Here is a 24,113-nt window from a genome sequence, read left to right as displayed (position 1 = left end):
TGGGTCCGTCCCCTTTCTGAGCCTCGATTTCCCCATCTGTCCTGTGGCGACAATGCGGCCTGCCTCAGAGCGTTTGTGAGGGGTGGGGGCGCTAAGCCCAGAGCTACGGTGTTCTAGAGAGCTCACTTTAAGCCCAGCTCTTTTATTTACGACCTGGGGGGCCTGGGTCAAGAGCGAACCTCTCTAAGTTTCGGCTTTTCCATGCGTGGGGCTGGCAGAGGTCAGGGAGAAGCGTGAAATCTCTCAGGACGTAGGGAGTGCTCAGTGAATGTTAACCCTCTTCCCGTTCCTCTCCCCCGCAGTGAGGAGAGTGCGGCGGGCCCCAGGGACCCCTGTGTGGAGAGGGCACTCCAGCCCCCACTGGCCCGCCAGCCCGCCCTGCCTTCTGCCCCAGGGCCGTTGCACATGCCAGCCTGAGAGCCGGCTGGGAGGCCCCTTCTGGCTCTGCGCTGTCTCTCTCTTCTTCCGGGCCAGCAGGGCAGGCTGCCTCGGGACACGGGTGGCTGATCAAAGCTGAGATGTGTGACCACATGGAGTCAGTTTCGTGGTTATCACACAGGAGTTGTCACGGAGAAGCAGGTGACCGATACCGCCAGGCCTCGAGTTCCCCCGAGCTTCCGTGGCAGCTGATCTCGACGTCTGTCACAAGCAGCTTGGCTGTATCTGGAAGTTTGGGGTCAGCAGCTCCTCTGAGCACCTGTTTGTCAGTCCGTCGCTGGCTCCGCACAGCTCCCCCGAGGTCCCCAGAGGCCCGCGGACCCGTCGTCAGCAGCTTCTCTCCGTATGCTTCTGGAAGGAGCGAAGGAGGCCCAGGGTCAGTGCCAGGTCCTCCCACCTCTGGCCGGACACTCTTTCCAGCTTCCGGGGAACCCTCGGGGGACCCTCGGCTCCCCTGTCCCCCCTCCCCCGCCTGCTCCATGGGAATCTTGTCCAGGTCGGCTCTCCTCCAAATGCCAATCCAAGATCTGTGGCATTGTTCCCCTTCCTGCCCACCTTCCCGCAGACCCGGGCATGACTTAGCCGTCCTGTGTTCAGGCCACTCCGGGCTCTCAGTGTTTCTTGAAGTGACAGCAACTTCCTTAACCCCCAGTCTAGACATCAAAGAGCAGACTTTGCCTGGGGCTCTCCTGGGCATATGGTAGCGTGCTCTGTGTGTTTGGGGGTGTTGGGGGGCAGGAGCACACCCTTGCCTGCAGCACTAAGATCTAGGCACCTGAGAGAGAGTGAACAGCCTGCGTAGCGGATGCTAAATGCCAAGCGAGTCGTTAAGAGGCAAGCAAGACCGTGTGCATTCAGACGTGGGTTCAAATCCAGCCTCGGCCGCTCGTTAGCTGTGTGGCTATGAGCAAAGAAGGCGCTGCCCTGGTCCGTGCCTCCGTTTCCCCACCTGAGACCGGGACAGTCGCAGCTGCTCTGCGGGATCGCGCACCCGCAGGCCCTGGCGCTGGTCCCCCATGGTTACGTCTTGTGCGTTGTGGGTGTTCGGCAGCACCCTTGGCTGTTCAACAGACGGAGGGGAATGCAACCCAAAACGGCTTCGGACGGGACCGAACGTCCTCCAGGGGGCCAAGTTCTCGCCGCCTGCTGTGGCGTGTCCGACGGAGTGAACACATCACGGCGTTTTCATTCGCCCGCGAAGGCCTTTCGTGTTGTTTGCCGCGCGTGGCTGCCCCAGACCGAGCTGCTCCGTGCAGCCCCAGACACACCTGTGGGTGGGCACGGGCTCTCGTTTCTGGTGGGCATCCAAGAGGTGGTTATGAGCAGGCACACACTGACCTGTAACGTAGATACCGCTAAGCGGTTTTCCACCGTGGCCGTACCGGCGGAGACGCCCGCCGAGCGCATGAGTGTTCCGGTCACTCCGTATTCTCACCAACGGCTGTGAGTTTTCACTTTGCATTTCCCAGAAACCGAGCACCTCGGCAATATGGGTCTCGGCTACTTGGAGATCCTCTTAATGAAGTGCCTGTTCAAATCTTTTGCTTGTTTTTCGATAGAATGTCTGCCTTTTATTGATTTGCAGCAGCTCTTTGCATATGTTGGGTACAAGTCCTTTGTCAGTTACATGTGGCAAATGCCTTGGCTCACTCTATGGACTCACGGATTTTAGAGCTGGAAGCAACCTGCGGTCCCTCCATCAAACCCCCTTATGCGCCGGACTGTCATTACTTGTTCAATCATCCTTTTTGCAAGACAGTGAATGTCATTGTAACAGGGCCTATGCGTCTTCTTTGTTCACCTTCAAACTCCAGGCACAGGGCTCGGTGCAGAATGGGTAGAAGAATAAATATCTGTGGAGTGAATTGAGTGAGCCTCCCCCCGAGACGATGTTCGCAGCCTAAGGCTTCACTGCGTTTTGTTAGTCGCTGATTCCCAGGCAACCCTCACTAAAAAGCGTGGAGACCGAGGCACCCGCGGGCTTCTCCGCCCCCTCCGCCCGCCCAGGGTGGCAGCCAGCTCCGAGTCTGTCTGTCGCTCCTCTGCCAACTGGAAGTCGGCCCACCTGCACCTGCCCGAGGGAGGGGGGCCGCTCCCGGAGAAGTCACATTTTAATTAACTTCCTCGGCAGTCACCAGAGAGGCCAGATCATTTTCATAAACAAATGAGAAGCCAGAGCTTTGTCTGTAGCTCAGAGTGAGTCGTGTGGAAGGAATTCCAACAAGCCACCCAGTAGAGGCCCCCCGCACCCGCCCGGAGCTCAGGAGCTCAGGAGCTGGGAGATCTGGAGAGAGGTTAGGGCCTGGCTTTGAGACAGACAAGAGGAGAGAGACAAACGGATCGAGCTCTGTATAGAAGAGAACGCAGAGAGTCTCCATGTAGGCGTTCATTCATTCATTCATTCATTCATTCATTCAACCCTACCTTCTAGCATCTATTTTATGCTGGGCCCTGGGAAAACGAAGGGTGAAAATAAAGGCTGGCGGGGAGCATATGGTGACTCTGTACCTTCTGCTCAATTTCGCCATGAACCTGAAACTGCTCTAAAAATAAAGTCTATTTAAAGGAAAAATTTTTTAATTAACCTTTAAATAAATAAACAAAGACCGAGCACACAGCCTACCGGGGGAGACCGACATTAAACTGATCATCACAAATTAACAACTTAATTACACTACTTTGCAATTTTTAATGCCTTTACCGAGATATAATTCATACATCATACAATTCGCCCATTTAAAGTGTGCAATCTGGTGGCTTGTAGTATATTCACAGAATCGTGCGACCATCACCACGATCGATTTCAGGATATTTCTGTTACCCCCAAAGAAGCCTCACACCTCTCAGCCGTCACCCCCCAATCACCCCATTTCGCTCCCCCTCCCAGCCATAGGCACTCACTAATCTACTTTTGTCTATGGATCTGCCTGTTTGAGACAAGTCATGTAAATCAGATCACACAATATGTGGTCCTTCGTGTCCGGCTTCCTCAGTGTGCATCATATTATGCTGTAGCAGGTGCCACTGTGTAATTTTGAAAGTCCCCTGAAGGTGGCACTCAGGGCCCTATGGTGCCACATACAAGGAAGATAGTCTGGACTGAGGGCAACCCAAGAGGGCTTCACGAAGGAAGAGGTTTTCATCACAGGCATTTATTGAGCACCTGCTATGTACCACTAGGATAAAGGAGGCAACAGAAGCCGTGGTTTTGCCTGTGTAGTAGGCTGGCCTGGCCTGTGTGTTCATGGAAATCCAGGTCACTTAAGTCCTAACGCTCAAATGAGCAGAACAGACTAAAAGTTGCCGGAGCTGGTGAGGAGGAACTGGTGAACCCAAGGGGTCAGAGGGCTTGAAGATCAAGAACCAGGGGGAAGGGAGGCCAGGGCATTCTGGGGGGTTGGGCTGCCTGCAGACCGCTCAGGCAGAGGAGCAGGCTAGTTCGCCTGAACCTCGGGGCCGTGTGGGGAGCCTGAGAGAAGAAGATGCAGAGCTGGGTGGGGCGGGACTGCCAGCCCCAGGGAGCGGTCTCTTCCAAAGGCAGTGATGGGCCATGACAGGTGGTCCCTGCTCATCTACCTCCATGAGTTCAGGGCCCTGGGGGCCAGAAAGATGGGGATGCAGAGGAGACAGAAGAAGGAGAAAGAGTAAGAATTACAAAAAAACTGAACGCCGTCTCTGGAACACAGAAGCCAGCAGGGACACATAGGTAGTGAAGATGACGAGGTGCCGAGCCCCCTGCAGTAGGGCCTCTGACCTTGGCACGCAGCTGAGAGGGAGGGAGGCGGAGGACCAGAGCCAGACGCGCCTGCGTGTGAAATCCAGCCTGGGCCCCTGGGAGCCGTGGATCATGAGACGATGACCCCGCCTCTCTAGGTCTCAGTTTCTCTCTCTATTTAACAAGGGGGTTAATGTGATTAAGGAGACAGCAGTTTTGTTCCCACAAGCCCCTTATGGGGGGTCAGGGAGGAGTTCACCAGAGAGTGAGAATAGCTGTCCAGCTGTCAAGGGTGGCAGTGGGCCTTGTCACCGGGTAGGAATGAAGAGGTAGGGAGGAAAGATGTCCGTCCTCTATAATGGCCTCCAGACGAGGCTCTGTGACCCGGGCCCTTCAGCGCATCTGCATCCGGGTCATTTCCAGCTCTAGCCTGGTGGCCTGGACAGGACTCCAAGCACAGCACTCAGAGCAGGGACTGCTCGGTCCCTCTCCCACCGGAACACACCCGGCCAGGCTCTGCTCCCCTCGCCGGCCCCTTAGCAGGAGTATGCATCAAGTTTCTCGGTGCCCAACTGTCACCCACAGGGTCACCCACAGGGTCTGGAGCAGAGCAGGTTGCCCACAGGGTCTGGTGCAGAGCAGGTGTCAGTGATCCCGTTGCTGAATTGATTATAATCTGCCGGTCTGAGATCCCAGCCCTCACCTTTGCTCTCTGTCCTCCCCCAACAGGCTGAACTTGGGAAGCCCCGAGAAAGAAGCTACAGTCTGCCCGGAATTAATTTTAATTATGGACTCTACATCCGGGGGCTGGATGGAGGGGTCCCCGAAGGTGAGTGAGCAAGCTTTGGAGCCCACAAGGCAGTTGGCCAAGCTCCAGGAAAAGAGCCCCATAATACATTCTGGCGAGAACCAGAGCCCGGGCTTGGCCGAGACAGTGAGGACCAAACAGGGCCCAGTTCTAAGGTGTCAGGGAAATAGCACGGACCTCAGCCGGTGTGGGACCAACGCTCCGATCACCCAAAGGAGGTCAAGGCCAGATGAACCCAGCTCCACGAGGGTGCTCAGGCTCCCTCTGGAATCTCTGGGAATCCTCTCCTTTCAGGGAGCCACGCAGGGCTGCCCCACAGCAGACTCTGGGGTGGGAGGAAGGTACAGGACCCACGGCTCCATTTCTTCCTAGACGCCACGATTCGCTTCACTTCCCAGGCTGACCTCCGCGCCGCGGTCTGTCTCTCTCTGCCCTCAGCCATTGGACACTGGAATGTATTTAAGCAGCAGCCCACCTGTCCCCACGAGCTGACCCGGGATTACATTGCCATGAACCGTGGGGCGGTGAAGGCGGGTCTGGTAACTGCCCGGGAGAACCTCCTCTACCGCCAGCTCAATGACATCCGCATCAGCGACCACGATGACCGGCGCCCCAAGAAGGAGCCGCCCCCTCTCCCTCCAAACATGACCTTTGGGATCCAGGCACGGTAAGGTGCCGGTACCTCAGGCTCCATTCCTCACCATCACGGGGTTAAGGACGGGGCTCAGCGGTGACTTGACTAAGGGACAACGAGGGAGTGGGGCTCTTGACTACAGGGAGGGGCAAGGGACCTGGGCCTGGCCAATCGGTGTATTTCACAAATCTTGGTCACAGTGATTGGTTCAGCAGCCGACATGTGACTCATGGCCCAACCCTGGCAGGCACGACATTCCATAAACATAGAATGTGGTTGCATGTAACCATTCTCAACCCAAACGGCCTTGATTATCGAAAGGGGAATGTATTGGCTCACATGGCTGAACACCCTAGGGGTACAGCTTCAGACGTAGCTGGATGTGGGCAGCCGAGCGATGCCGTCAGCGTTTGGCGTGTCTGCCTCTGTCTTGGCCGTGCTTTCCAGCTTGGGTTCCATTCCCTGAAACACTTCTTCCTCACAAGGCAAAATGGCCAGGAGCCCTTCCCTTCTCATGTCCTATTTTCTTAGTGCCACCAGTGGGAAGGGTGTAGGAACCACGAAAGCCTCGAGGTTAAGATTCTTTGGCCCGACTCTGGTGCCATGCTTATCCCTGAAACAACCACTGTGAGAAGGGTTTGTGAAATATGCTGATTGGCCAGTCCTGGGTCACATGTCTGCTTCTGAACCAATCGCTGAGGCCAGGGGATTCTGATGCTCTGATTGGCCAGTTCTGGGTCACATGTCCGCTTCTGAACCAATCGCTGAGGCCAGGGGATTCTGATGCTCTGATTGACCAGGCTGAATAGTATCCCACGGTGTGTTTAGACCACATTCTGTTTATCCACCATCTGTTGATGGACATCTCGGTTGCTTCCACCTCTTGGTTACTGTGAATAATGCTGCTATGAACATGGATGCACAAATCTGTTTGAATCTCTGTTTCCAGTATTTTTGGGTATATACCCAGGAGTGGAATCGCTGGATCATATGGGAATTTTTTAACTTTTTGAGGACCCTCCATGCTGTCTTCCCCAGCGTTTGCCGTCATGCTTTTGTATGCCTTTCCCTCTGCCTCTTCTCACCATCCTAACTGGTAAAACCTACTAGTTCTTCAAAGTTCAGTACCATCTCTTTGGTAAGCTTTCTCACCTGCCATGGACTCACCAGAAATGCATTTCTATTCACCGGCCCTCAGAACCTGAACCGTGACACTGGAGGAGACACGATGGAAAGTCACTTCTGGGTGCACCAACTGTTAGTGACACTGGTCTGTGCACTGTCTCTACCCCGCCTTTGAAATTGTGCCCTAAGTCAGTGTCTCTGACACGGGGCATCTTCCCTGCCACCCCGCCCACTTCTTCTGCAGGCCCTCAGCATGTGCGCCTTCCTTGATCTTTTTCTCACAGACTGCCCGGAACACAGAGAGACACAGTCCCCGCTGGGCACCAGATCACTGGACTCATCCATGCTGGTCACCAGTGTCTCAGAGACAGCCTGGTGTCCAGGAGGAGCCCTGGCTGAGTCAGCCTGCGGTTCTAGTCCCGGCTTTGTCCCTAGCTCTCCTTCCTTCCAAGGCTTCTGTTTCCCCATCTGTAGATAGGACGTTGCCGTGTAACCTAGCATTCTGGGGCTCTCAAGTATGTTCTGTCTCCATGCCAATTTTGTCTCATTGTCATTAAAAACCTGTGTGGGTGGTAGACAAAATTACAACCAGCTCAGGCAGGAAGAGATCATTTGACCTCCCCAAGTTCACACAACTTCTTTACAGCAATGCTTGGCCTGGATTCTTAGAGTGCTTATATTTATAAATATAAAATATTGAAATATACAGACATTAGCAGTCATCTGATTCAAAGCCCTTATTTAAAGGAAACAGGAAAATAGAAGCCCAGAGAGGTAAACAGACTTTCCTAAGGTCACACAGCTGGTTGTGTCCAGACAGGGGGTAGGTCTGGAGCCAGGCTGGCGGGCTCCCTACCCAGTGTTCTTTCAAATTCCACATCTTGCTTCCTTGTGACTGAGGTATAGCGTGAACACCCACAGTTTCTGGTCCTGAGGCTGCATTTTTCCATATACAATGGAAAAGCTCAAGTCAGCTGGGCTCAGAAAGAACATCCATTATCATCTAGCTTTCAATATAAAATCTTAAATTGCTATAAAACCGAGTGGCTACAATTCTAGAGAAAGGACGTGATGAAGTGCCCGCTATATCTTCTGTGATGGTAAATGGGCTTTGCATATGCAAATTGAATGGATTTTAAAATGGTATTTAATGACAATTTTCGTAGCAGACGTTAACATTAATTGCACGAAAATGAAAATGCTGCATTAGGTTGCTGTTAGCAGCAAATATCGCAGCTATAAAGCTTTATCTTTATCAACAGCAGGTCCTTTCTGATGTGACAGAGCAGCTCAGCAAATTGTAAGCAAAAGAGCTTTTATGCAGCAAAAATATCCCCCAAAGCAGGCCCAAATCAGCATCAATTTCGCTTTATTTCTTCGTAAATGGAGGTTAAATGGCTGCTGGAAAAAGCTTTTACCGAGATGCCCAACCTGCCCGCAAAGCCCCTCAACCTTACGACGTAAATGCAAGAGCAGTTACAAAGTCATCGCCCCCTCTGTAATGGAGCTATTACCTTAAAGTTATGGCGTTGAGGCCCATTCTCTAATGACCACCTTTTCTAAGCCTCGATTGTATTTATTTCTTAACTTTAAAAGCATATTTAAAACCAAACCTGATTACACCCAACTACCTGAGGAGCTCCTGGGGTGATTTGGCCCAATTAAAAAATAAACAAAGATACAAACGAGCACCGTCTACTCGCAACAACAGATGTGTCGAAAAATAAAAATAAAGCCCCACATCAGACAAAGTTTACAAGAAGCTCACTGGATGCCAAGGATGCTAACAGGCATGGGGGTTGTAACTACCATGGGACATAAACTCTGACCACAGATATTACCGTCACCCTTGCACTCCAATATCAGGTCCTCTCACCCTTTATCTGTTTTGTGATGGACAAAATCAGCAGATGAGAAAGGTAAACCACACCTCCATCTGTCCGCCTCCTCAGCCTCTCAAACCTGGACTGGCAATCTTTCCGTCACTGCCTTCCCAGCTAGCCGATGTGGTTCCCGGTCCACCCCAATTCATTACAGATTGTCATGAAATCGGAAGGGTACATTTCAACCCACCAGCCTCCATGGCGCAAAGGAACTGGAGACCAAAGCACTTACCTGGAAAAGGGGGCCGTGTAGACGTGTGGTCACGAGAGGGGGCCACGGACAAGTCAACCCACAGAGATGTTTGTTTGGTCCCTGCTATAATTTTTTTTTTTTAAAGTTTGAATGAGTCGTCACATTTTCAAAGTCAAGAGACTTTATAGAAACACGTGGATTTCTCGATTCTCTTCAAAAAGACGCCCTGGTCACCTGAGTGAGCACTCTTGCCTGGCCCTGGGGACTACGATTGAGAGAGAGCATCCCTTTCGGACAAAACCCATGCGACCCCTGCTGTCTGTTCCAGCCTCCCCGCCCTCCGCTCCCCCAGCCTGGCTCTCTTATTTTTGTCATCTGCCTGGTCCCTCTGGGCACTGAGTTTGCAACCACTGGTCATCTCGATCCCTCGGCTAAGTTCTGCCTCTTTATTCCCTCCCATCATGGTAGGGCCAGTACTGACGAAAGCTGCTGTACCTCGTGCATACATGTGGCATGCATTCTGCACACATAATTGCTAATTCTAACAATCTTCTCGGGCAGGTGTCATTCTGTGCATGTGACAGGCCAGGAAGGGGAAGGTACGGGCCCTACCGAAAGCTGCATGGTGGCTGAGCCTGTTTGTACCCCATCTGGCTGGCCGGCTTCGAGCACCACACCTGCAGCATCCGGCAGCTGGGAAGAACTCGTGTATTCTCGCTGTACCATTTCACTGTCAAATCTCAGAATTCAAGTCAGGGATGAATTTTAAATTTTCATAACCAGCGTGTAAGGCCACGACACAGATCTCAAAGCAGGATGAGACCCAAGATCTGTAAGCAGACATGTCTGGAGGCCAGAAATGTAACTATTAAAGCAGCACTTAATTATTGATACGTTTTAATAGGTGTTTGCAAATGTTCGCATGCCCTTGGCACCTCTTAATTGTTACTGCTCCTAATTGGTCCAGCCTTGTGGATTATGACGAGTCGGGGATGGCGGGAGGGAGAGAGCGGTGTGCGCCGGGTGGCAGCCGGTGCTCCTGGCAGACTCCGGGCACCCAGGGCTCTACCACCACCCTGCCCGGAAGCCTCATGCCAGACACAGGGCAAGGATGCTAGCGGGAGGGTCCAGCACTCAGTCAACAAGCAGCCTCCAGCGTGACATGAACCAGCTGGAAGGTGGGTAGACCCTGCTTTAAACTGATGATGGCAACTATGTATCACCGTTATTATTACACGTCAGACATGGTGCTGAGCACCTCGATGCATCCTCCCCTTAAATAACTCTGACCAGCTTCAGCGAGTGCGAGCTTGGAACGCTGACATCCCTGTTCTACAGCAGAAGAGACAGACGGTCAGAGAGGGGAGGCCTTCTGTGTCCGTCTGCTCTGCCTTGGGGTGGGGATTGATCCAGCCCGAACACCTGTGCCGGTGACCGTGGCACCGACCTGCCTAACTAAACGTGAGGGCGGAAGTCACACAGGTGGAGACGCTACGCAAGTTTCTCTGCCCTGGAGGGAAGCTGAGAGAGACTAGCTCGACGTATCGCGTACGGCCGTCCTGTCCGCGTTTTTCTGAAAGCTTTAAATCCGAACGCAGCAAAAGAGCCCACGGAGTTTCCCTTTGGACGTGTCCGTTCCCTTCACCTCCACCTTGAGTGGCTCCCTACTTCGCAGTGAAAAAGCTCCTTCCTGGGGCACCCAGAAACTCCACTACCCGGGACGCTCCCAGCCGCGTGGGAATCTGAACACGAAGCCGCTTCGGCCGGACACTGAGCTCGTCCGCCAGTCGGTCGGTCTAGTTGGGACCCCTCCGATCCCGGCGCCGAGGGTTCAGACCGCGGGAGGAAGGAGGAGCAGGAAAGGCAGGTGAGGCTGCCGGCCCCCCCCACCCCACCCCCCGCCGCCTGCGCCTGCGACGCCTCTCGCCCAGCTATCAGCCGCATCCTCAGCCTGACAGCGACGACATGTGAAGGATGGAGGACATTCCCGGGCTGTTAAAAACCGTTCGCTGCCTGACAGGGTTTTTGAATCTCTCTGCCAAGCTGAGTTATTCTACAAATTTACAATGGACCCATCAATCACTCAGGGTTATTTTGTTTCTCCTGGAGCTGACGGCCAAAATGCAAGCCACCCAGCCAAACTCCTATAAAATAATAATCAGCCCCTTCCCAGACAGCGTGTCCCAGAGAGGCGCCCCAGTTTCCGAAGGGGGAGTTTCCGGTGTGATGGTGGCCTAACACCTAGCTGAATAGAACTTGGCTGACCACAAGAGGGAGCATGTGCATCTCGCAAAGGCCCCCTCGGCTCCCCTGAAATGTACATCCAACCCCTTGAAGAAGTGCCCCCTCCCCCGTCCTTAACGATGCCTGGACTTAGGATTTCTTGACTTTATGATGGTGCAAAAGCGATATGCCTTCAGTAGAAACCATACTTTGCATTTTGAGTTTTAATCTTTTCTCGGGACGCTGGGCAGCAGCGGCAGTGAGCCTCGGCTCCCAGTCAGCCACACGATCACAGGGGTGAACAACCGAGAGTCCACGGCGTAGCGCCAAATGCATTTTCCACTTCTGATGTTTTCAGCGTGACATGGGTGTGTCAGGGACATGACCCCATCAAAAGTCGAGGAGCGTCTGTAGCTCTCTGCTTTATGCCTGCCCTCTCCACTGGGCCCTCAGGTCCTGGGGTCTGGGACAGTGCCAGTTTTGTCCACCGCTATATCATCAGAGCCTGGTACATAGTAGGCACTCGGTAAATATTTGCTGGAAGAAATATGGTCCAGGGCCTTTTAAGGATTCGAGGTAGAGTTATTGAAAGGGAAGAGACAGTTCATTTGAGACCCAGAGAGATAGGAAAGCCAGACAGTCTCATGTCATGTAACGGATTCTGTTGTGTTCCCCCGTGGTCGGTGTTGTGAATCGGCATCACGGTGAAGCTGTCTCAAAGACTGAATGTGTCCCTTGGCCAGATTAATAGAGGTAGCAAGTCCAGGACCAGGGAGGTGAGCTTCCTACTCTATTCTGTTGCTCAGATCACATTGATAGCATCAAACTAAAAACCGTGGGGCGTTGTACATTCAGGGAAGGTCCATAAACAGGAGAATGTCCAGAGGATGGTGGGCCGGATGTGGGGAGGAAGATGCGTGTGTTTGCGGGGCCAACACTCATGGCCAAGCCCTCGCCAAGTGGTTGACAGGTAAATGTTGTATATTTTACCTACACCACCTCATTAAACTCTCACCACTCTGCCAAGTAGGGACCGTTACTCCCTATAGATGGGGAAGCTGAGGCTCCGAGAAGCACTTGCCCAAGGTCACACGGCCAGTCATGACAGAGCTGCTGTCCGTACCCGCAGGCTGCAAGCTGCCAGGAGACAGAGCCAGGCCCTGGGAAAGGAAGTCATTTTTCATGCCGAGCCCCACCCACGATGGCGCAAGCTGCCCGTCGCGGGGCGAGTCCTCAGCGGTGGGATGGCATCTACCGACAGCGGCTACAACAATCGACAGCCAACCCTGACGAGCACTTAGCGGGGGCCCGGCTTCCTCAGAGTAACCCCATCAATCCACGCTGCCGCCCGGCACCTCACTTACGCATGAGGACACCGAGGCACGGAGCGGCGACGGCCCTTAGCGAGAGGTCACGGGTGATAAGCAAAAGCCCGGGGACTCAGGTCCCCGCAGCCCACTCGGGGACATTCACACTCAGCAGCGGAAAGGATTCTTGCAGGCAGGGCTCACGGAGGAATGGGCTGGCACTCCGGACCTGGACGTCACTGGGCACGTCACTGCCCGGAACTGGGTCCGACAGGGGTCTCCCCGTCCTCAGAGCCAGCCTGCTTCCATGGACCAGATCCAGAGGGAGCTGTGTTCACAGGGGCCTAGCAGGGAGGTGCAGCCGGGGGAAGGCGCAGTCTGCGGGCCGACCCTCTTCTCCGTCCCCCCTCTGTCCCTCCGGAAGCCGCCTGGACCGACCGACCGAGCAGGCACCTCCCGCTCCACCCCCTCCCATCTCCCCGGCTCCTGCAGCTCTTCCTCCCGGCAGCTTTGTTGCCAGACCCGGGAAGGAGACATTTTTCATGCTTTGCCTTTTCCCCTCCGCTGCTCTCCTGTGGCCCAGACAGAGATTTATTCCCCGCCCCGGCCTGCGGGCCGGGAGCAGGGAGGGCTCAGGGAGGCGCTGATGGGCCCATAATGGATAGGGCCGCTGCAACCCTGGGGCCTGTCCCGCCCGAACCCCACCATCCGTCAGGAGCAGCCGTGCCAGGGTCAGCGCTAACGAGGCTGCGAGGCCGGCCCCCTCCCTCCCGGGGCCTCCCTCGTCTCAGCGCACAGGTTCTGGCTCCGGCTTTTGATGTTTGCAGAGCTGGGCCTCGCCCATCCTCCCTCCTGCATCCGAGAGCAAATCATGGGCAGCTGCTCGGTGCCTGGGCCGGCCGGGGTGGGGCCCCCCTCCCACCTCTGCAGCCTCCAGTCTCAACACAAACAGAGGGGCTGCTAGGGTGCAGCTGGTCTGCCCCTCTGGTGACATGATGGCCCCTCATGACATGGGGCACAGAGGAGTTGGTACTGCGGGGAGCCAGCCGGAGCCCTGACACTGCGTGAAGAGCCAGGCCTCAGGCCGGACGCGTCTCCCCTCATCCTGCTGCCACACTGACCAGCCTGGGAGAAGGGGCGTGTCCCGCAGGACCGATTCTCGCTGGCTCAGCCCCTCCCCAGGGGAGGCCCCGCGGAGGCAGCCGGGAGAGGCCCCGCGGAGGCGGCCAGCAGAGGCCCCGCGGAGGCAGCTGGGAGAGGCCCCGCGGAGGCGGCGGCCGGCAGAGGCCCCGCGGAGGCGGCCAGCAGAGGCCCCGCAGAGGCAGCCATTCATGCAGAGGCCCCGGCACCCCGCTTTGGCCTTGGTGAATGATTCCACCAGCTTCCATATCTCCAGCTCCTGCAGGGCCAGGCACGGTGAAGGGTGCTCCGGCCACATATCTCTCACGACTCTCAGGATGACCCCGTAGGTGGCAGACGGGGGAACCAAGGCCCAGAGACACTGGTCCACGACCACGAGGCCACATTCGTGATCCCCACGTACGCCGCGTGCCCGTTAGCGCCCTCTGCTGCAGCCCTGGCGCGCGGAACACAGAAGCTGTATGATAAACCCGCGTCGACTGACTGCGTGAGGCTGACTAGCCAGCCTGGTTGCGAGCCACCGCCGTCGTCGGGAACGGCCGCTGTCCAGACACCGAAGGACACACGTGGCGACCGGCTCTGCCCTGGGCACGGACTCGCCGGGCACCGCGCGCCGGCTCTTCCTTCCCGAAGCCGCTGCCGCAGATCAGCACACGCGGCGGCTCGAGACGGCAGAATGCCTCCTTCCGTAACGTGGGGCCCAGACGCCCCAAGTCAAGGTGTCCCAAGGCCACGCTTCCTCTGACGGCTCGGGGATGGGTGGGGGGGACCGTGCCTTGCCCCTTCCGGCTCCCGGGGGCCTCGGGCATTCCTCGGCTGGTGGCTGCGTCTCTCTAGTCTCTCTAATCTTTGCCTCTGCGGTCAGTCGGTAGCCTGGCCTCTCCTCTGAGGGCCTGTGTCTCCTTTTATCTCTAATAAAGATGCTCTTCACTGGGTTTGGAGCTTGCCTGGATGGCCCAGGGCGATCTGATCGCAAGGTCCTTAAGTCCACCGTCTCCACAACAGCTCCTTTTCCGAGGAAGGTCAGGTTCACGGGGTTTAGGGGTTAGAAAGAGGACGGGGGGCCACCCACCACTCACCCCGCTACGATCATCAGAGCATCTGAAGGCAAAGCCGGAAATCACCGAGTACGGAGAAAACCACCGTCAGAACTATTATCTGCCAACGGCTCCCCTAGAGTCTCGTCCCAGGTCGCCCATCGTGTCTTGGAAACCGAGGACCACGCGGAAGTGGTGTGTAAACAGTCCGGACTTGCGACCGGCCGAGAGGTGGCGAGTGTACACACTTTCCTACGGCACGAACGGTTTGGCCCGTGCCGTCGTTTGTCCTGACGGGGGACGCCCCGAGCAGAGAGGAAAGCTCAGACGCTCCCGTGAGCCCACCCCTCGGACTCGGCACGTTGCCATTGGCTGCGTTTGCTCGCTCTCTCTCTCTCTCTTTTAAAAAATCATTATTAGAGAAGTAAACTATAACAAGCACAGCCCGAAGCCCCTTCTCAGCACTTCCTGGCCCCGCGCCCTTCCTTCTGCTCCCCGGGGACCATCCGAGGGACACGCGGGCCTTCCGGCCGGGCGTTCACGTTTTGCTATGCCGTTCGACATGGCCTTAAATAACGCGTCACGTTTAGTGGGGTTTCGCACGCTATAAATCACTTTGCGTGGCGACTTGCTTTTTTCGCTCGGCACGTTGGCGACCGTCACCCTGGTCTGCTGTCTGCGTCTCCCGCCAAGGGGTACCCAGGTGGGTCGCTTCCCCTGTCCCCTAGGACCTTACACCTGCATGTGAGATTTCTGGGTGTTGAAACCGCAGGCGGAGTTGCCAGGCCCACGCAGCACCTCCTGGGCTGACGCCAGACGCCCCGACTCCTCTCCAGGTGCTCCCCCCGCCACCTCCGCCACCCTCCCCCCGGCCGGGGCGCTTCGTCTGCCGCTCACCTTTTCCCCAGGTACCGCCCTGAGTACCCGAGAGGACATTTCGTTCTCGGCCACGTCCGCTTGGCTTCATGGAGCCTTTTCTCTCCAGAAGCGCTCAAGTCCCAGCCAGCTGTGCCGAGACAGAGGTAGGGGCGGCCTCCCCACCTTGAGGCACAGGCGCTCCGGGTCAGGAGGCACCTCCTGAAAGCCGGCCAGCTCCGCTGCCCGCCTTGGCCCGCAGCTGGGTGCACGGTGCGGGAGCTGCTATTTGAATTCACCCTTGTGAAAAATGTTAACAAATTGCAAATGACCTCTTAGACAAATGTAGAAGTCAGGAGTGTGCGGCTAGCTAAGCCTCCCTCCCCTGTCATTAGCTTTTATGTTGGATCCACAAACAATTAAAAACTAACCACAAGCCCAGAGGTCCTCTTCTCTAATTAGCTCTAAGAGTCCTGCCAGGGAGACAGGCTGAGCCTCAATTACCACCCCTTCCTCCAGGCTAGTTAGAAAAGACAGGCCCTTGGGCCAAGGAGGGACAATTAAGAAAAAGGCAGAGGGATTGAGAGGAAACAAAGGGGGTAGCCAAGGTCCCTTGGGGCCAGAGGTGGCCGGCCAGCCCACCCTAGATAGAGGCGCTGGTGGCTGCCAGGTTGGAGGGTTCCCTCAGGAAAGGCTCAGAGCCGTGACCCCCTAAAGTGGGCTGGAATCACGTAGGCCATGGGGCAGTTCCCCCTGGTAAAATGTGGGTGCCTGGGCCCCAGCCAGGCCTGCGGGTCAGAGCTCCCAGTGGTGGTGCCCAGGCACCTCTAGCATCCGTCAGCAACCCCGGTGAGCCTCGCGCTCGAGATCGAGGCTCCGATGAGGGAGGAGAGACGGCATTAAAACGTGACCTCTCGTTCAGGCTGAGGCCGGCGCCCGTCCGGTCTGGGGCAGTTAGCCCTTCTCCCCCTCTAAGTGACTTACCGCTGCCGCCTCCAAGTCTGGAGACGTGGCCTGGGGTCATCGGGAAAGAGTCCTTCGAGCTTTAGGGAAGAACGCGACACCGAGTACTTTTATGATCGAAGGAGCACAGAGCCGGGCTACCGTGTGCCGGGCCGTCGGCCACCTGGCGGGCGGCGAAAGGGACGAAGCCAGCTCCGCGCGAGGCCGTGGGGACCCGTGGGGACCGCGTCGGACCGGAGCCCAGGCCGGGCCTCAGGGCCACAGCTCCCAACGGCTGCGGACACGTGAGAAGGCGGACCCCAGCGTTCCCCGACACGCTGACGCCTCATTCTTATGTGAATCCTTCTGATTTTAAATACATAACACGCGTTTTTAAAATGCTACAGGCCAAAGTAAGCGTGTCTGCGGGCCAGGCGCAGACTCGGTGCGTCATTGCCGGACGGGGGATCCGGAGCACGTTATCGCGCCTCGTCGAACTCTTTAGCAAGAATTCAGTGTCAACGTCAATGCTTCTTTAACCATAAAATGGGGGGGGGTCCATAATAATGGTTCCTACCTGGTAAGGATAAAAACGGGGGGCAGCCGGGGTGGGGGGTGCCGGGCGTGGTGGGAACAGGGCGGCCAGAGGGAGCCTTGTGGACGTGGTCTGTTTTGTATCTTGACTAAAGATAAACCTACGTGCAATAAAATGGCGCAGAAATGCACCCAGGCACGAATCCGGGGACAGCTGAATAAGACGGGTGGGTATCTCAACGCCGACGTCCTAGATGTGACTTCGTCCTTTAGTTTCACAAGAAGTTACCACGGAGGGAGACTGGGGAAGGGGGACGGGGGACCCCTGCCTCTGCATTAGTTCTGACAACCGCAGGTGAATCCGCAGTGATCTCCATTAAAGGCTCACTTTAAAAAAAAAAAAAAAGCAGATGCGCCCCTTTAGGCACGAGCCACGTGCTCTGTAAATGGCCCCCGAAGTCACTTGACCGTGAGGCAGATGAGCCCATTCAGGACGCCTCAGGCTGGGTTTGGGCGGGGGGGGGGGGCAGGTGGGACGCAGCCCAGCCCTGGAGGCCCCACCGGGTGCAGAGGGTCACCCCCAGGAGACCAAAGCGAAGCCGAGTCTCCTTAGACGATGCCGCCACCGTTGGGTGTCCCTCGTGGGTGCGGTTTTGATTTCACATCGCAGAGAGAAGCCCAGCCCCCCCACCAATCTCCTCCCAGACCACAGCCCGCAGTCCGCGGCCTGCTGCTCCCAATCGCCCGCCGGCCAGCGAGGCCACTGCCCTCCCACCGGGGGGCTCCGCGGATGCCCTCACCCCTCCCGCCCCCTGGGACCGCAGGCGTATTAGAAATGGATTTTAATTTTATTTTAACAAAATAGCTGTCTCCGCTGGAAGATGCATCAAGCGCCAAACGAGGGCCCGTCTGCGGCGGAATCACGTTGGACAGACCCGCGTGCTGTCATTGATTTTTCCGGGAAGAAAAAAATTGCCTCTGGCTACTAAACCGAATTAGTAGTCACTGATGACCAATTATTTCAGCCCGCTGTGAACGGCAGGCCGCACTGAAATCCGGTTTGTCAGACCCAAGGCTCCCTCCTCAAACACCTTTCAACGAACGTGTACCTGAAGTCCCTCAGAAGGTACCCACAGCTTCCTCTCCTCCGCCAAGTTCTCCAGCTCCGCGAAGTTTTAATGAGCATCGAAAATGAAGACGGGTTGCCACGGAAAGGCCCCTCCAATCCACAGAGCACCCTCTGGCAGAGAGGAGCCGCGTGGGCAAATCAGAGCTGTCAGCCCTCATCCCCGCCGCGCGCCGAGTGTCAGCCTAATGTTTGCAAATGATAATTTCCACTTCCCTCGCCGTCCGCCCGCCGCGCCTCCGCCGCGCCGTCATCGGAGATCAACCCCTGGGTGCGGGTATCAATCGCCAGGCGGCAGAGATGGACGCGACGGAGCTAATTTGAAGTTTCTTGCAGGCCCCGCCGGAGTCGGGGCTGATCGCACTTCAGCGCAGTCCCCATTTCCCGCTCTATCAGGCTCAGTTTTGACCCCGTCCTGCTGTTAGCGGGGCTGTCAGGCGGGTGGGAAACTTTTCCGAAAGATTCCCGCCAGGTTACCAGCAAACGATCTGTCGAAGCCCTCGGAGGCAGGTGCCCAGAAACAGAGGAAACGCTGAGGGTGAGGGCCTGAGACTTCGGGGTGGGGCCACCGCGGGGTCAGGACAGATCGGCTCCTCTGAGTGGAGGAAAACAATCGGAGAGGCAAACTAGGAAAGCACAGCTCCACTCTGCCCGCTGGGGACAGAGGGGACCAGCGGCCGGTCCACGGGGCCGAACCACCTGGACAAAGATGATCAGGGCCCATGAGCGAGCCTCGGCCATGTTGCTGGATTCCCCTGAGCCTTAGAATCCCCGCCTGAAAGCGGGAACGTGCGTCCTCACTTTCAGGGACTGTGCTCGGTGCAGTGAGTGCTCCTTCCCGTCGCTGTTCTGCCGGACGCCCGTCAGGCTGGTCCAGGGCCGGGCGGCGTGAGGCCAGCCCGGCCGGATCCCCGGGCTTCGTTCACGCTGATCCCTCTGCCTCGAGTCTCCTTGCTTCCCCCAAAGACCCGTCAAAAGGCTCAGGGAGGACTTTTCTCGTCCCACGCGGTCTTGCTCCATTAACCAGGGGGCAGGGCTGCGGGGCGGGTTCATACGCTTTCGGGCTTCCGATGCAGTGCTACGTGGCGCTCAGTGGCTGCGAGGTCTTGGGCAAGACAATGCTCTTCTCCGAACTTCGGCTGTCTCATCTGTGAAACGGAGATATTAATATCTTTCTCTACAGTCATCCTAAAGATGGAGGAAGCAGGCGGACATGTGAGCTGTAAGGATTACCACCATGAAGGCCGCTGCACGCCCTGCGACCCCCCAGTGCAGAGAGCAAGCATCTGGGAAGGTCTGGGTTCGACAGGCGAGGGGCCAGGTCCCTGGGTTTGGCCTCCACCTGCAGCCTTTGCAGACATCAGAGTGTGCTGTGTGGCCTGGGGTCGGCCGTTTGACCTCTCTGGGCTTGGCTTCCTCGCCCCACGTCTCCCGCCTCATTTAGTGAAGATAAATAATTAAGACCTTCCGTGTGAACCCCTCTGGCTCCCCCAAACAGCTGCAGAGAAGGACGGCTGTAACTGCACAGGGGCTTTCAGCCTGTGGCAAAAATCATTCATTTTGGGGTGGGGGAAAAAAAGCTTTTTAAAAAATTTATTATAAACAATTACATTTGCTCTAAAAAAAAAAAAAAGTGAATATGTTCTAAGGTAGAGGCAAAAAACGGTTGTGGAAGGAAACGAGGAAAATGGTTCCTATAAACGTGTCCAGAAGGCCACGTACATGAGAAGGCAAAACCCCCCACGGGATCGTGCAGGCCTGGCCTCTGGCCAAGGGCCTCCCTGTGGCCGCGGGAAAGGTCACTGTCTGTCGGCTGCCTTTGGTGACCAGGGAGGGTTCTGGTCTGATAGTCTCAGGGCTGTGCATGGTGCGGGGAGGGTGTGGTGGGCTCGCGACCCGGCACTGAGTGTGGAGACCCGGATCAGTCACTGGCTATGTGGCCTCGGCCGAGCTGCATGACTTTTCAGACTTGGATTTTTTTGGGGGAGGGGGAAGGGTGGAGGGCTTTATTTATTGCAAAATCGTCATATGGAACCAGGCGGCAGACAGGAAGGGGGAAGGGCCCCCTCGTCCCTCCCACGCACCTGCCCCAGCCCGGGGCCCTCGCCGGCTCCTCCCGGCTCTTCCCCACGCACTCACACCCGTGCGGACGCACTTACACACGCAAAGCTCTTTCCCCCGCTACCCGCTTCCCACGCACGTCCCGGGGGTCCGTCTGGGTCCTGCACGCGTGGCCACTTCGTTCTTTGTGGCAGGCACGTAATAGTTCCTAGTAAAGACACGTCGTCGCTTCTATACATGTGACCAGCACAGCAAACAACTGGGAGCCGCAGGGGAATCCGAGGACGCATGCGTCCCTGCCCCGTTCGAACCCGCCCTGAGCGTCACCTTCTCTCCCAGGTGGCGTCTCGGGATTGCATCCTCTCCACGGCCATTCCGGTCACTTCCAATGACAAAAGACCACCTCGGCGCGCTCCCCGATACACCCATCCAGAATAGCACAATAGTCTAGTCGAAACTGCGGCTTCTCAGGGAGAAGAGTTTCTTTCCTCTCCGGGCGGAAGCTCGGTGGGGAGAGTCAGGGAGCGACTCACTCTCCGTGGCCCGCGCCCCACTCCACCCCTCGGCTCCGGGGCGGGCGGAGGCCATCCTGACGGGGCCTCCGGTTATCGGTTATCAGCACCTGCCTTGCCCCATCCATCTGGTGACATTCCATTTAGCATCCTTTCTTTCGCTCCTGTTAAGTGAGACTATACACTCTCCTCGTCCTGGTGTGGGACCCTAAGACGCTTTGGGAAGCTCTCTCATGAAAAGTTCTGGAAAGCCCTGGAACACCGCGTACGGCAGGATGGGCGAGCTCGTGCGCGGAGGCGCCGAGGCCTGGCCCCCCGTGGGTTCTGTATGTGTGCCTCGGTCAACGCCGATATTTTATATTTTCCTAGACGAATCGGCCATTTTGTTTTGGGTTTATCAGCATAAAGTTATACATAATGTTCTCCTGTCATTAGAAAAACATCTTACCTGCACTCAAGGTAAGCTCCAGGTGTTGTGTGGCCTGGAGCTTATTCAAGTTTGGGCCTGTCTTTAAGAAAAAAATATTGAAAGCTATGAATGCAAATTTAGGCATAAAACTGAATAAATTAGAATGAGAAAAAAATCATAAGTAAGCTGACAAATACCACAAACCACAAAATCCAGAAAAATAACACTCTAAAAAATTAATTGCCTGACATACCCTATATTAATTTTCCCTCCACATATTTTGGCTCCATAGTCTTTGATTATCTCTTTGTATGACAATAATTTTGTACTATTCTCCTATAAAGCAAAAAAGATATTTCCGTCTCCTCCAGCATGCTTAATTGCATTAAAAAGATATTTTACTTTAAATAAATACTTCTAGATCCACAGGAAGTTATAAAAATAGTACAGAGAGATCCTGCACACTCTTTGTCCTGTTTTCCCCAGTAATAAAATCTTACATAACTAGGGGACATCAAAACTAAAAAATCGACATTGCTATAATACACGGACCCATACTACAAAATTCCAGATAGGAGTCCTTTGCCAAGTATGTGGTTTGGCTGGGAGAAATATCTTCTCCCAGTCAGTGGTTAGTCTTTTTATCTTCTTAAGAGTATGTTTCCCAGAGAAAAATTTCTTAATGTTGAGGAAGTCCAATTTATTTATTTTTTCTCATGTAGATCAAGCTTTTGGTCAAGCCTAAGAACTCGCCACCTAACCTAGCCCGAGTCTCAAAGATTTTCTCCTTCGTTTTCTGTAAAAGTACAGTTTTGTTTTCCATTTAAATCTGTGATCCGTGTTGAGCCGATTCTTGTATAAGGTGTGAGACTTAGGTGGAGAGTTGTTTTTCGTTTCTCCCTATGATGTCTAACTGTTCCAGCATCGTTTGTTGAAAAGACTTTCCTTCCTCCGCTGGCTTGCATTTCTGTCAATTTGCTTCCTTTAACTTATTATAACTCCTAGATAACCTACTTTATAATGCTCTATCTTCTTGAAAACTGTATCTCCTTCTCTCTCCCTCTCCCTCAACAACAAATAATTACAGAGAGGAGCACGGTGCCAGTTCACGGCAGACATAAACCATTCCTGCCCTCGTGGGGTTGGCAGTCAATGGCCGAGACAGATTAGCAACCAGCAGATGAAGGAAGGCGTGCGCCTCTGCCCGGCAGGTCACCTGGTGAGGGCCGTTTGAGGATGGGCCCATCAGGGACGAGCCTCTGAGGAGGCGACTCTGCAGCTGGGGCCTGAAGGCGGGGGAGCCGCTGAGTGTCAGAGAGGGGCTGGAGAGAGGAGGCCCGGCGTGGCGCGCGGTCCGGGCTCAGTCTAAGAAACGGGAGGCCATCGGGGGCGTTTTGAGGAAGCCAGGACGCGATTTGATCTCCTTCCTGAGTCTTCCCCACATCAGACGAGGCTCACCCAGCCTTTTCATCCCAGTGGATGAGGAGGGCAGCAGTGGGCAAACCCTGCTGGACCTCCTTCAGCCCGCACCACGGCTGGGGGTGGAGCCACAAGGTTTATCAGCTCCTCTCCCCCTCTGAGCCCCTCCCTGCCTCTTCCCAGGCTATAAGAACCGCTGGCCAGAGCAGGACACAAAGGCGGTCAGCACAGCTGCAGGGGCCGTGAGGGGCGGTTCGCAGGGATGTATGCCGCGGGGGCTGCCGGGAAGATCGCTTCTCCGCTTCTCCGATGCGAGCGGCCTCTTGGGGTAGATATTGCCAGATTACACATCTAGTGTCATTAGGAAGCGCGGCTATAAATTAGGCTGCTCAGAGGCATGGGGTGTGTAATAATTAAGTAATAAAAGTCACCGCAGGGGTAACAGGAGCAGGAAAACAAAGAGCCACTGTTCGTAGATGCACCCCGGGCTGCTCTGTAAAGAGGCCTCTAAGCACATGTGCCATTTCAAAGCCACCGAACCTCCGCTCAGATAGCATCCCGGGGCCGCCCAGTCCCGAAGCGGTCCCCGCGTAGGCAGAGAGCACCGGAGCACAGGGAGGGCGGGCTGGGGCTGTCACCTGTCTCCGGAGCCGCAGATCCAACACTCGGAGGGGCCCAGCAGGTAGGGACCCTAACCTAGTAAAAGGGACAAAAAGAAGGGGCGCACCCGAGGCTGACGGCACCCAACCCTCGCCGCTCGATCGTTGCCATACAGGAAGGCAGACCTACGCAGTTGGAGCTCACCCATTTCCAAGACAACCTCATTTTTTTAACATAAAAGTTCCCCGTGTTTGAGTCTTGACAGCGCTTTCCAAGTCTCCTAAGACGACCGTGCAGGCCAAAGCAAACCCGAAGCCAGAGGCTCGGGTTTGCGGTCTCAGGTCCTCGCCGTGTGATCTTAGGGGTCACCTCCCTTCTCGGTCAGGCCACGTCCTCCTTCCCTTGTCTGTGAGATGAGGTCACGGGTGAGGTCAGAGGCCCTGAAACTTTCTGGGGCTCATGCGCACCTGTGAATGTGAGACGGGCTGTGGATCCTCTCCCCAGACTGGACGCCTGCACGCGCCTGCTCAGAAGTGCTGTCTGCAATGTCACGGGACCTCAGGGGCCTGAGGGTGCCGGGGGGTCGGGGAGTGGGCAGATATCTGAGGCCTGTAGCCTCGCACATGCATCCCATACCCAGCGCTGCCGCTTCCCAACCCCCCGGCCCAGAACGTGCCTTTGATGGGGTCCCCCGGGGTCCATGCACACAGGAGAGTTTGCAAAGCGCAGCTCTGTGCTCTCGCAGCTAGAGAAAGCTCTGTGGCTTCCAGTCCCGGGACCTTCTCTGGACGGCATGCGACTGGACAGGTGTTTCCCACAGTGCGGGCTGAGGAACCCCCGAGCAGTCCCCACCTGAGGCTGCTGTAGCAAGTCGTCCCAAACTCAGTGGCTTAAAACAACAGAAATGCATTCTCTCACAGTCCTGGAGGCCCGATGTTTGGAGTCATGGTGTTGGCAGGGCCTCGGCTGGTGTGGCAGCCTCGCCCACCCGCCTCCGCCCTCCCCCCTCCCTCCCCCTTCACGGCACCTTTCCTCCTCTCTCTGGTCTCTCTCTTGCGTCTCTCTGATAAACATACTCATCACTGGACGCCCAGCCTACCCCAAAAAGCATTTACATAGATATTTACGTCAACTTGCGATCCTTGACTTGAC

The 24,113-nt window shown here is 55.8% G+C and overlaps 1 protein-coding gene across 1 annotated transcript in view; it reads left to right on the top strand.

The window, feature by feature from the left end:
• Window positions 1–24,113, top strand: part of CFAP77 (cilia and flagella associated protein 77) — a 106,696-nt gene that overhangs the window by 56,328 nt on the left and 26,255 nt on the right. Inside the window, exons 2-3 of the mRNA XM_016133887.2 lie at window positions 4,883–4,982; window positions 5,400–5,628. Coding sequence (XP_015989373.1) covers window positions 4,883–4,982; window positions 5,400–5,628 — 329 coding nt within the window. The remainder of the gene's footprint in view (window positions 1–4,882; window positions 4,983–5,399; window positions 5,629–24,113) is intronic.

This window comes from Rousettus aegyptiacus, unplaced genomic scaffold, assembly GCF_014176215.1.
Source record: "Rousettus aegyptiacus isolate mRouAeg1 unplaced genomic scaffold, mRouAeg1.p scaffold_m13_p_3, whole genome shotgun sequence".
Lineage (NCBI taxonomy): Eukaryota > Metazoa > Chordata > Mammalia > Chiroptera > Pteropodidae > Rousettus > Rousettus aegyptiacus.
This window is presented reverse-complemented; position numbering and strand designations above follow the sequence as displayed.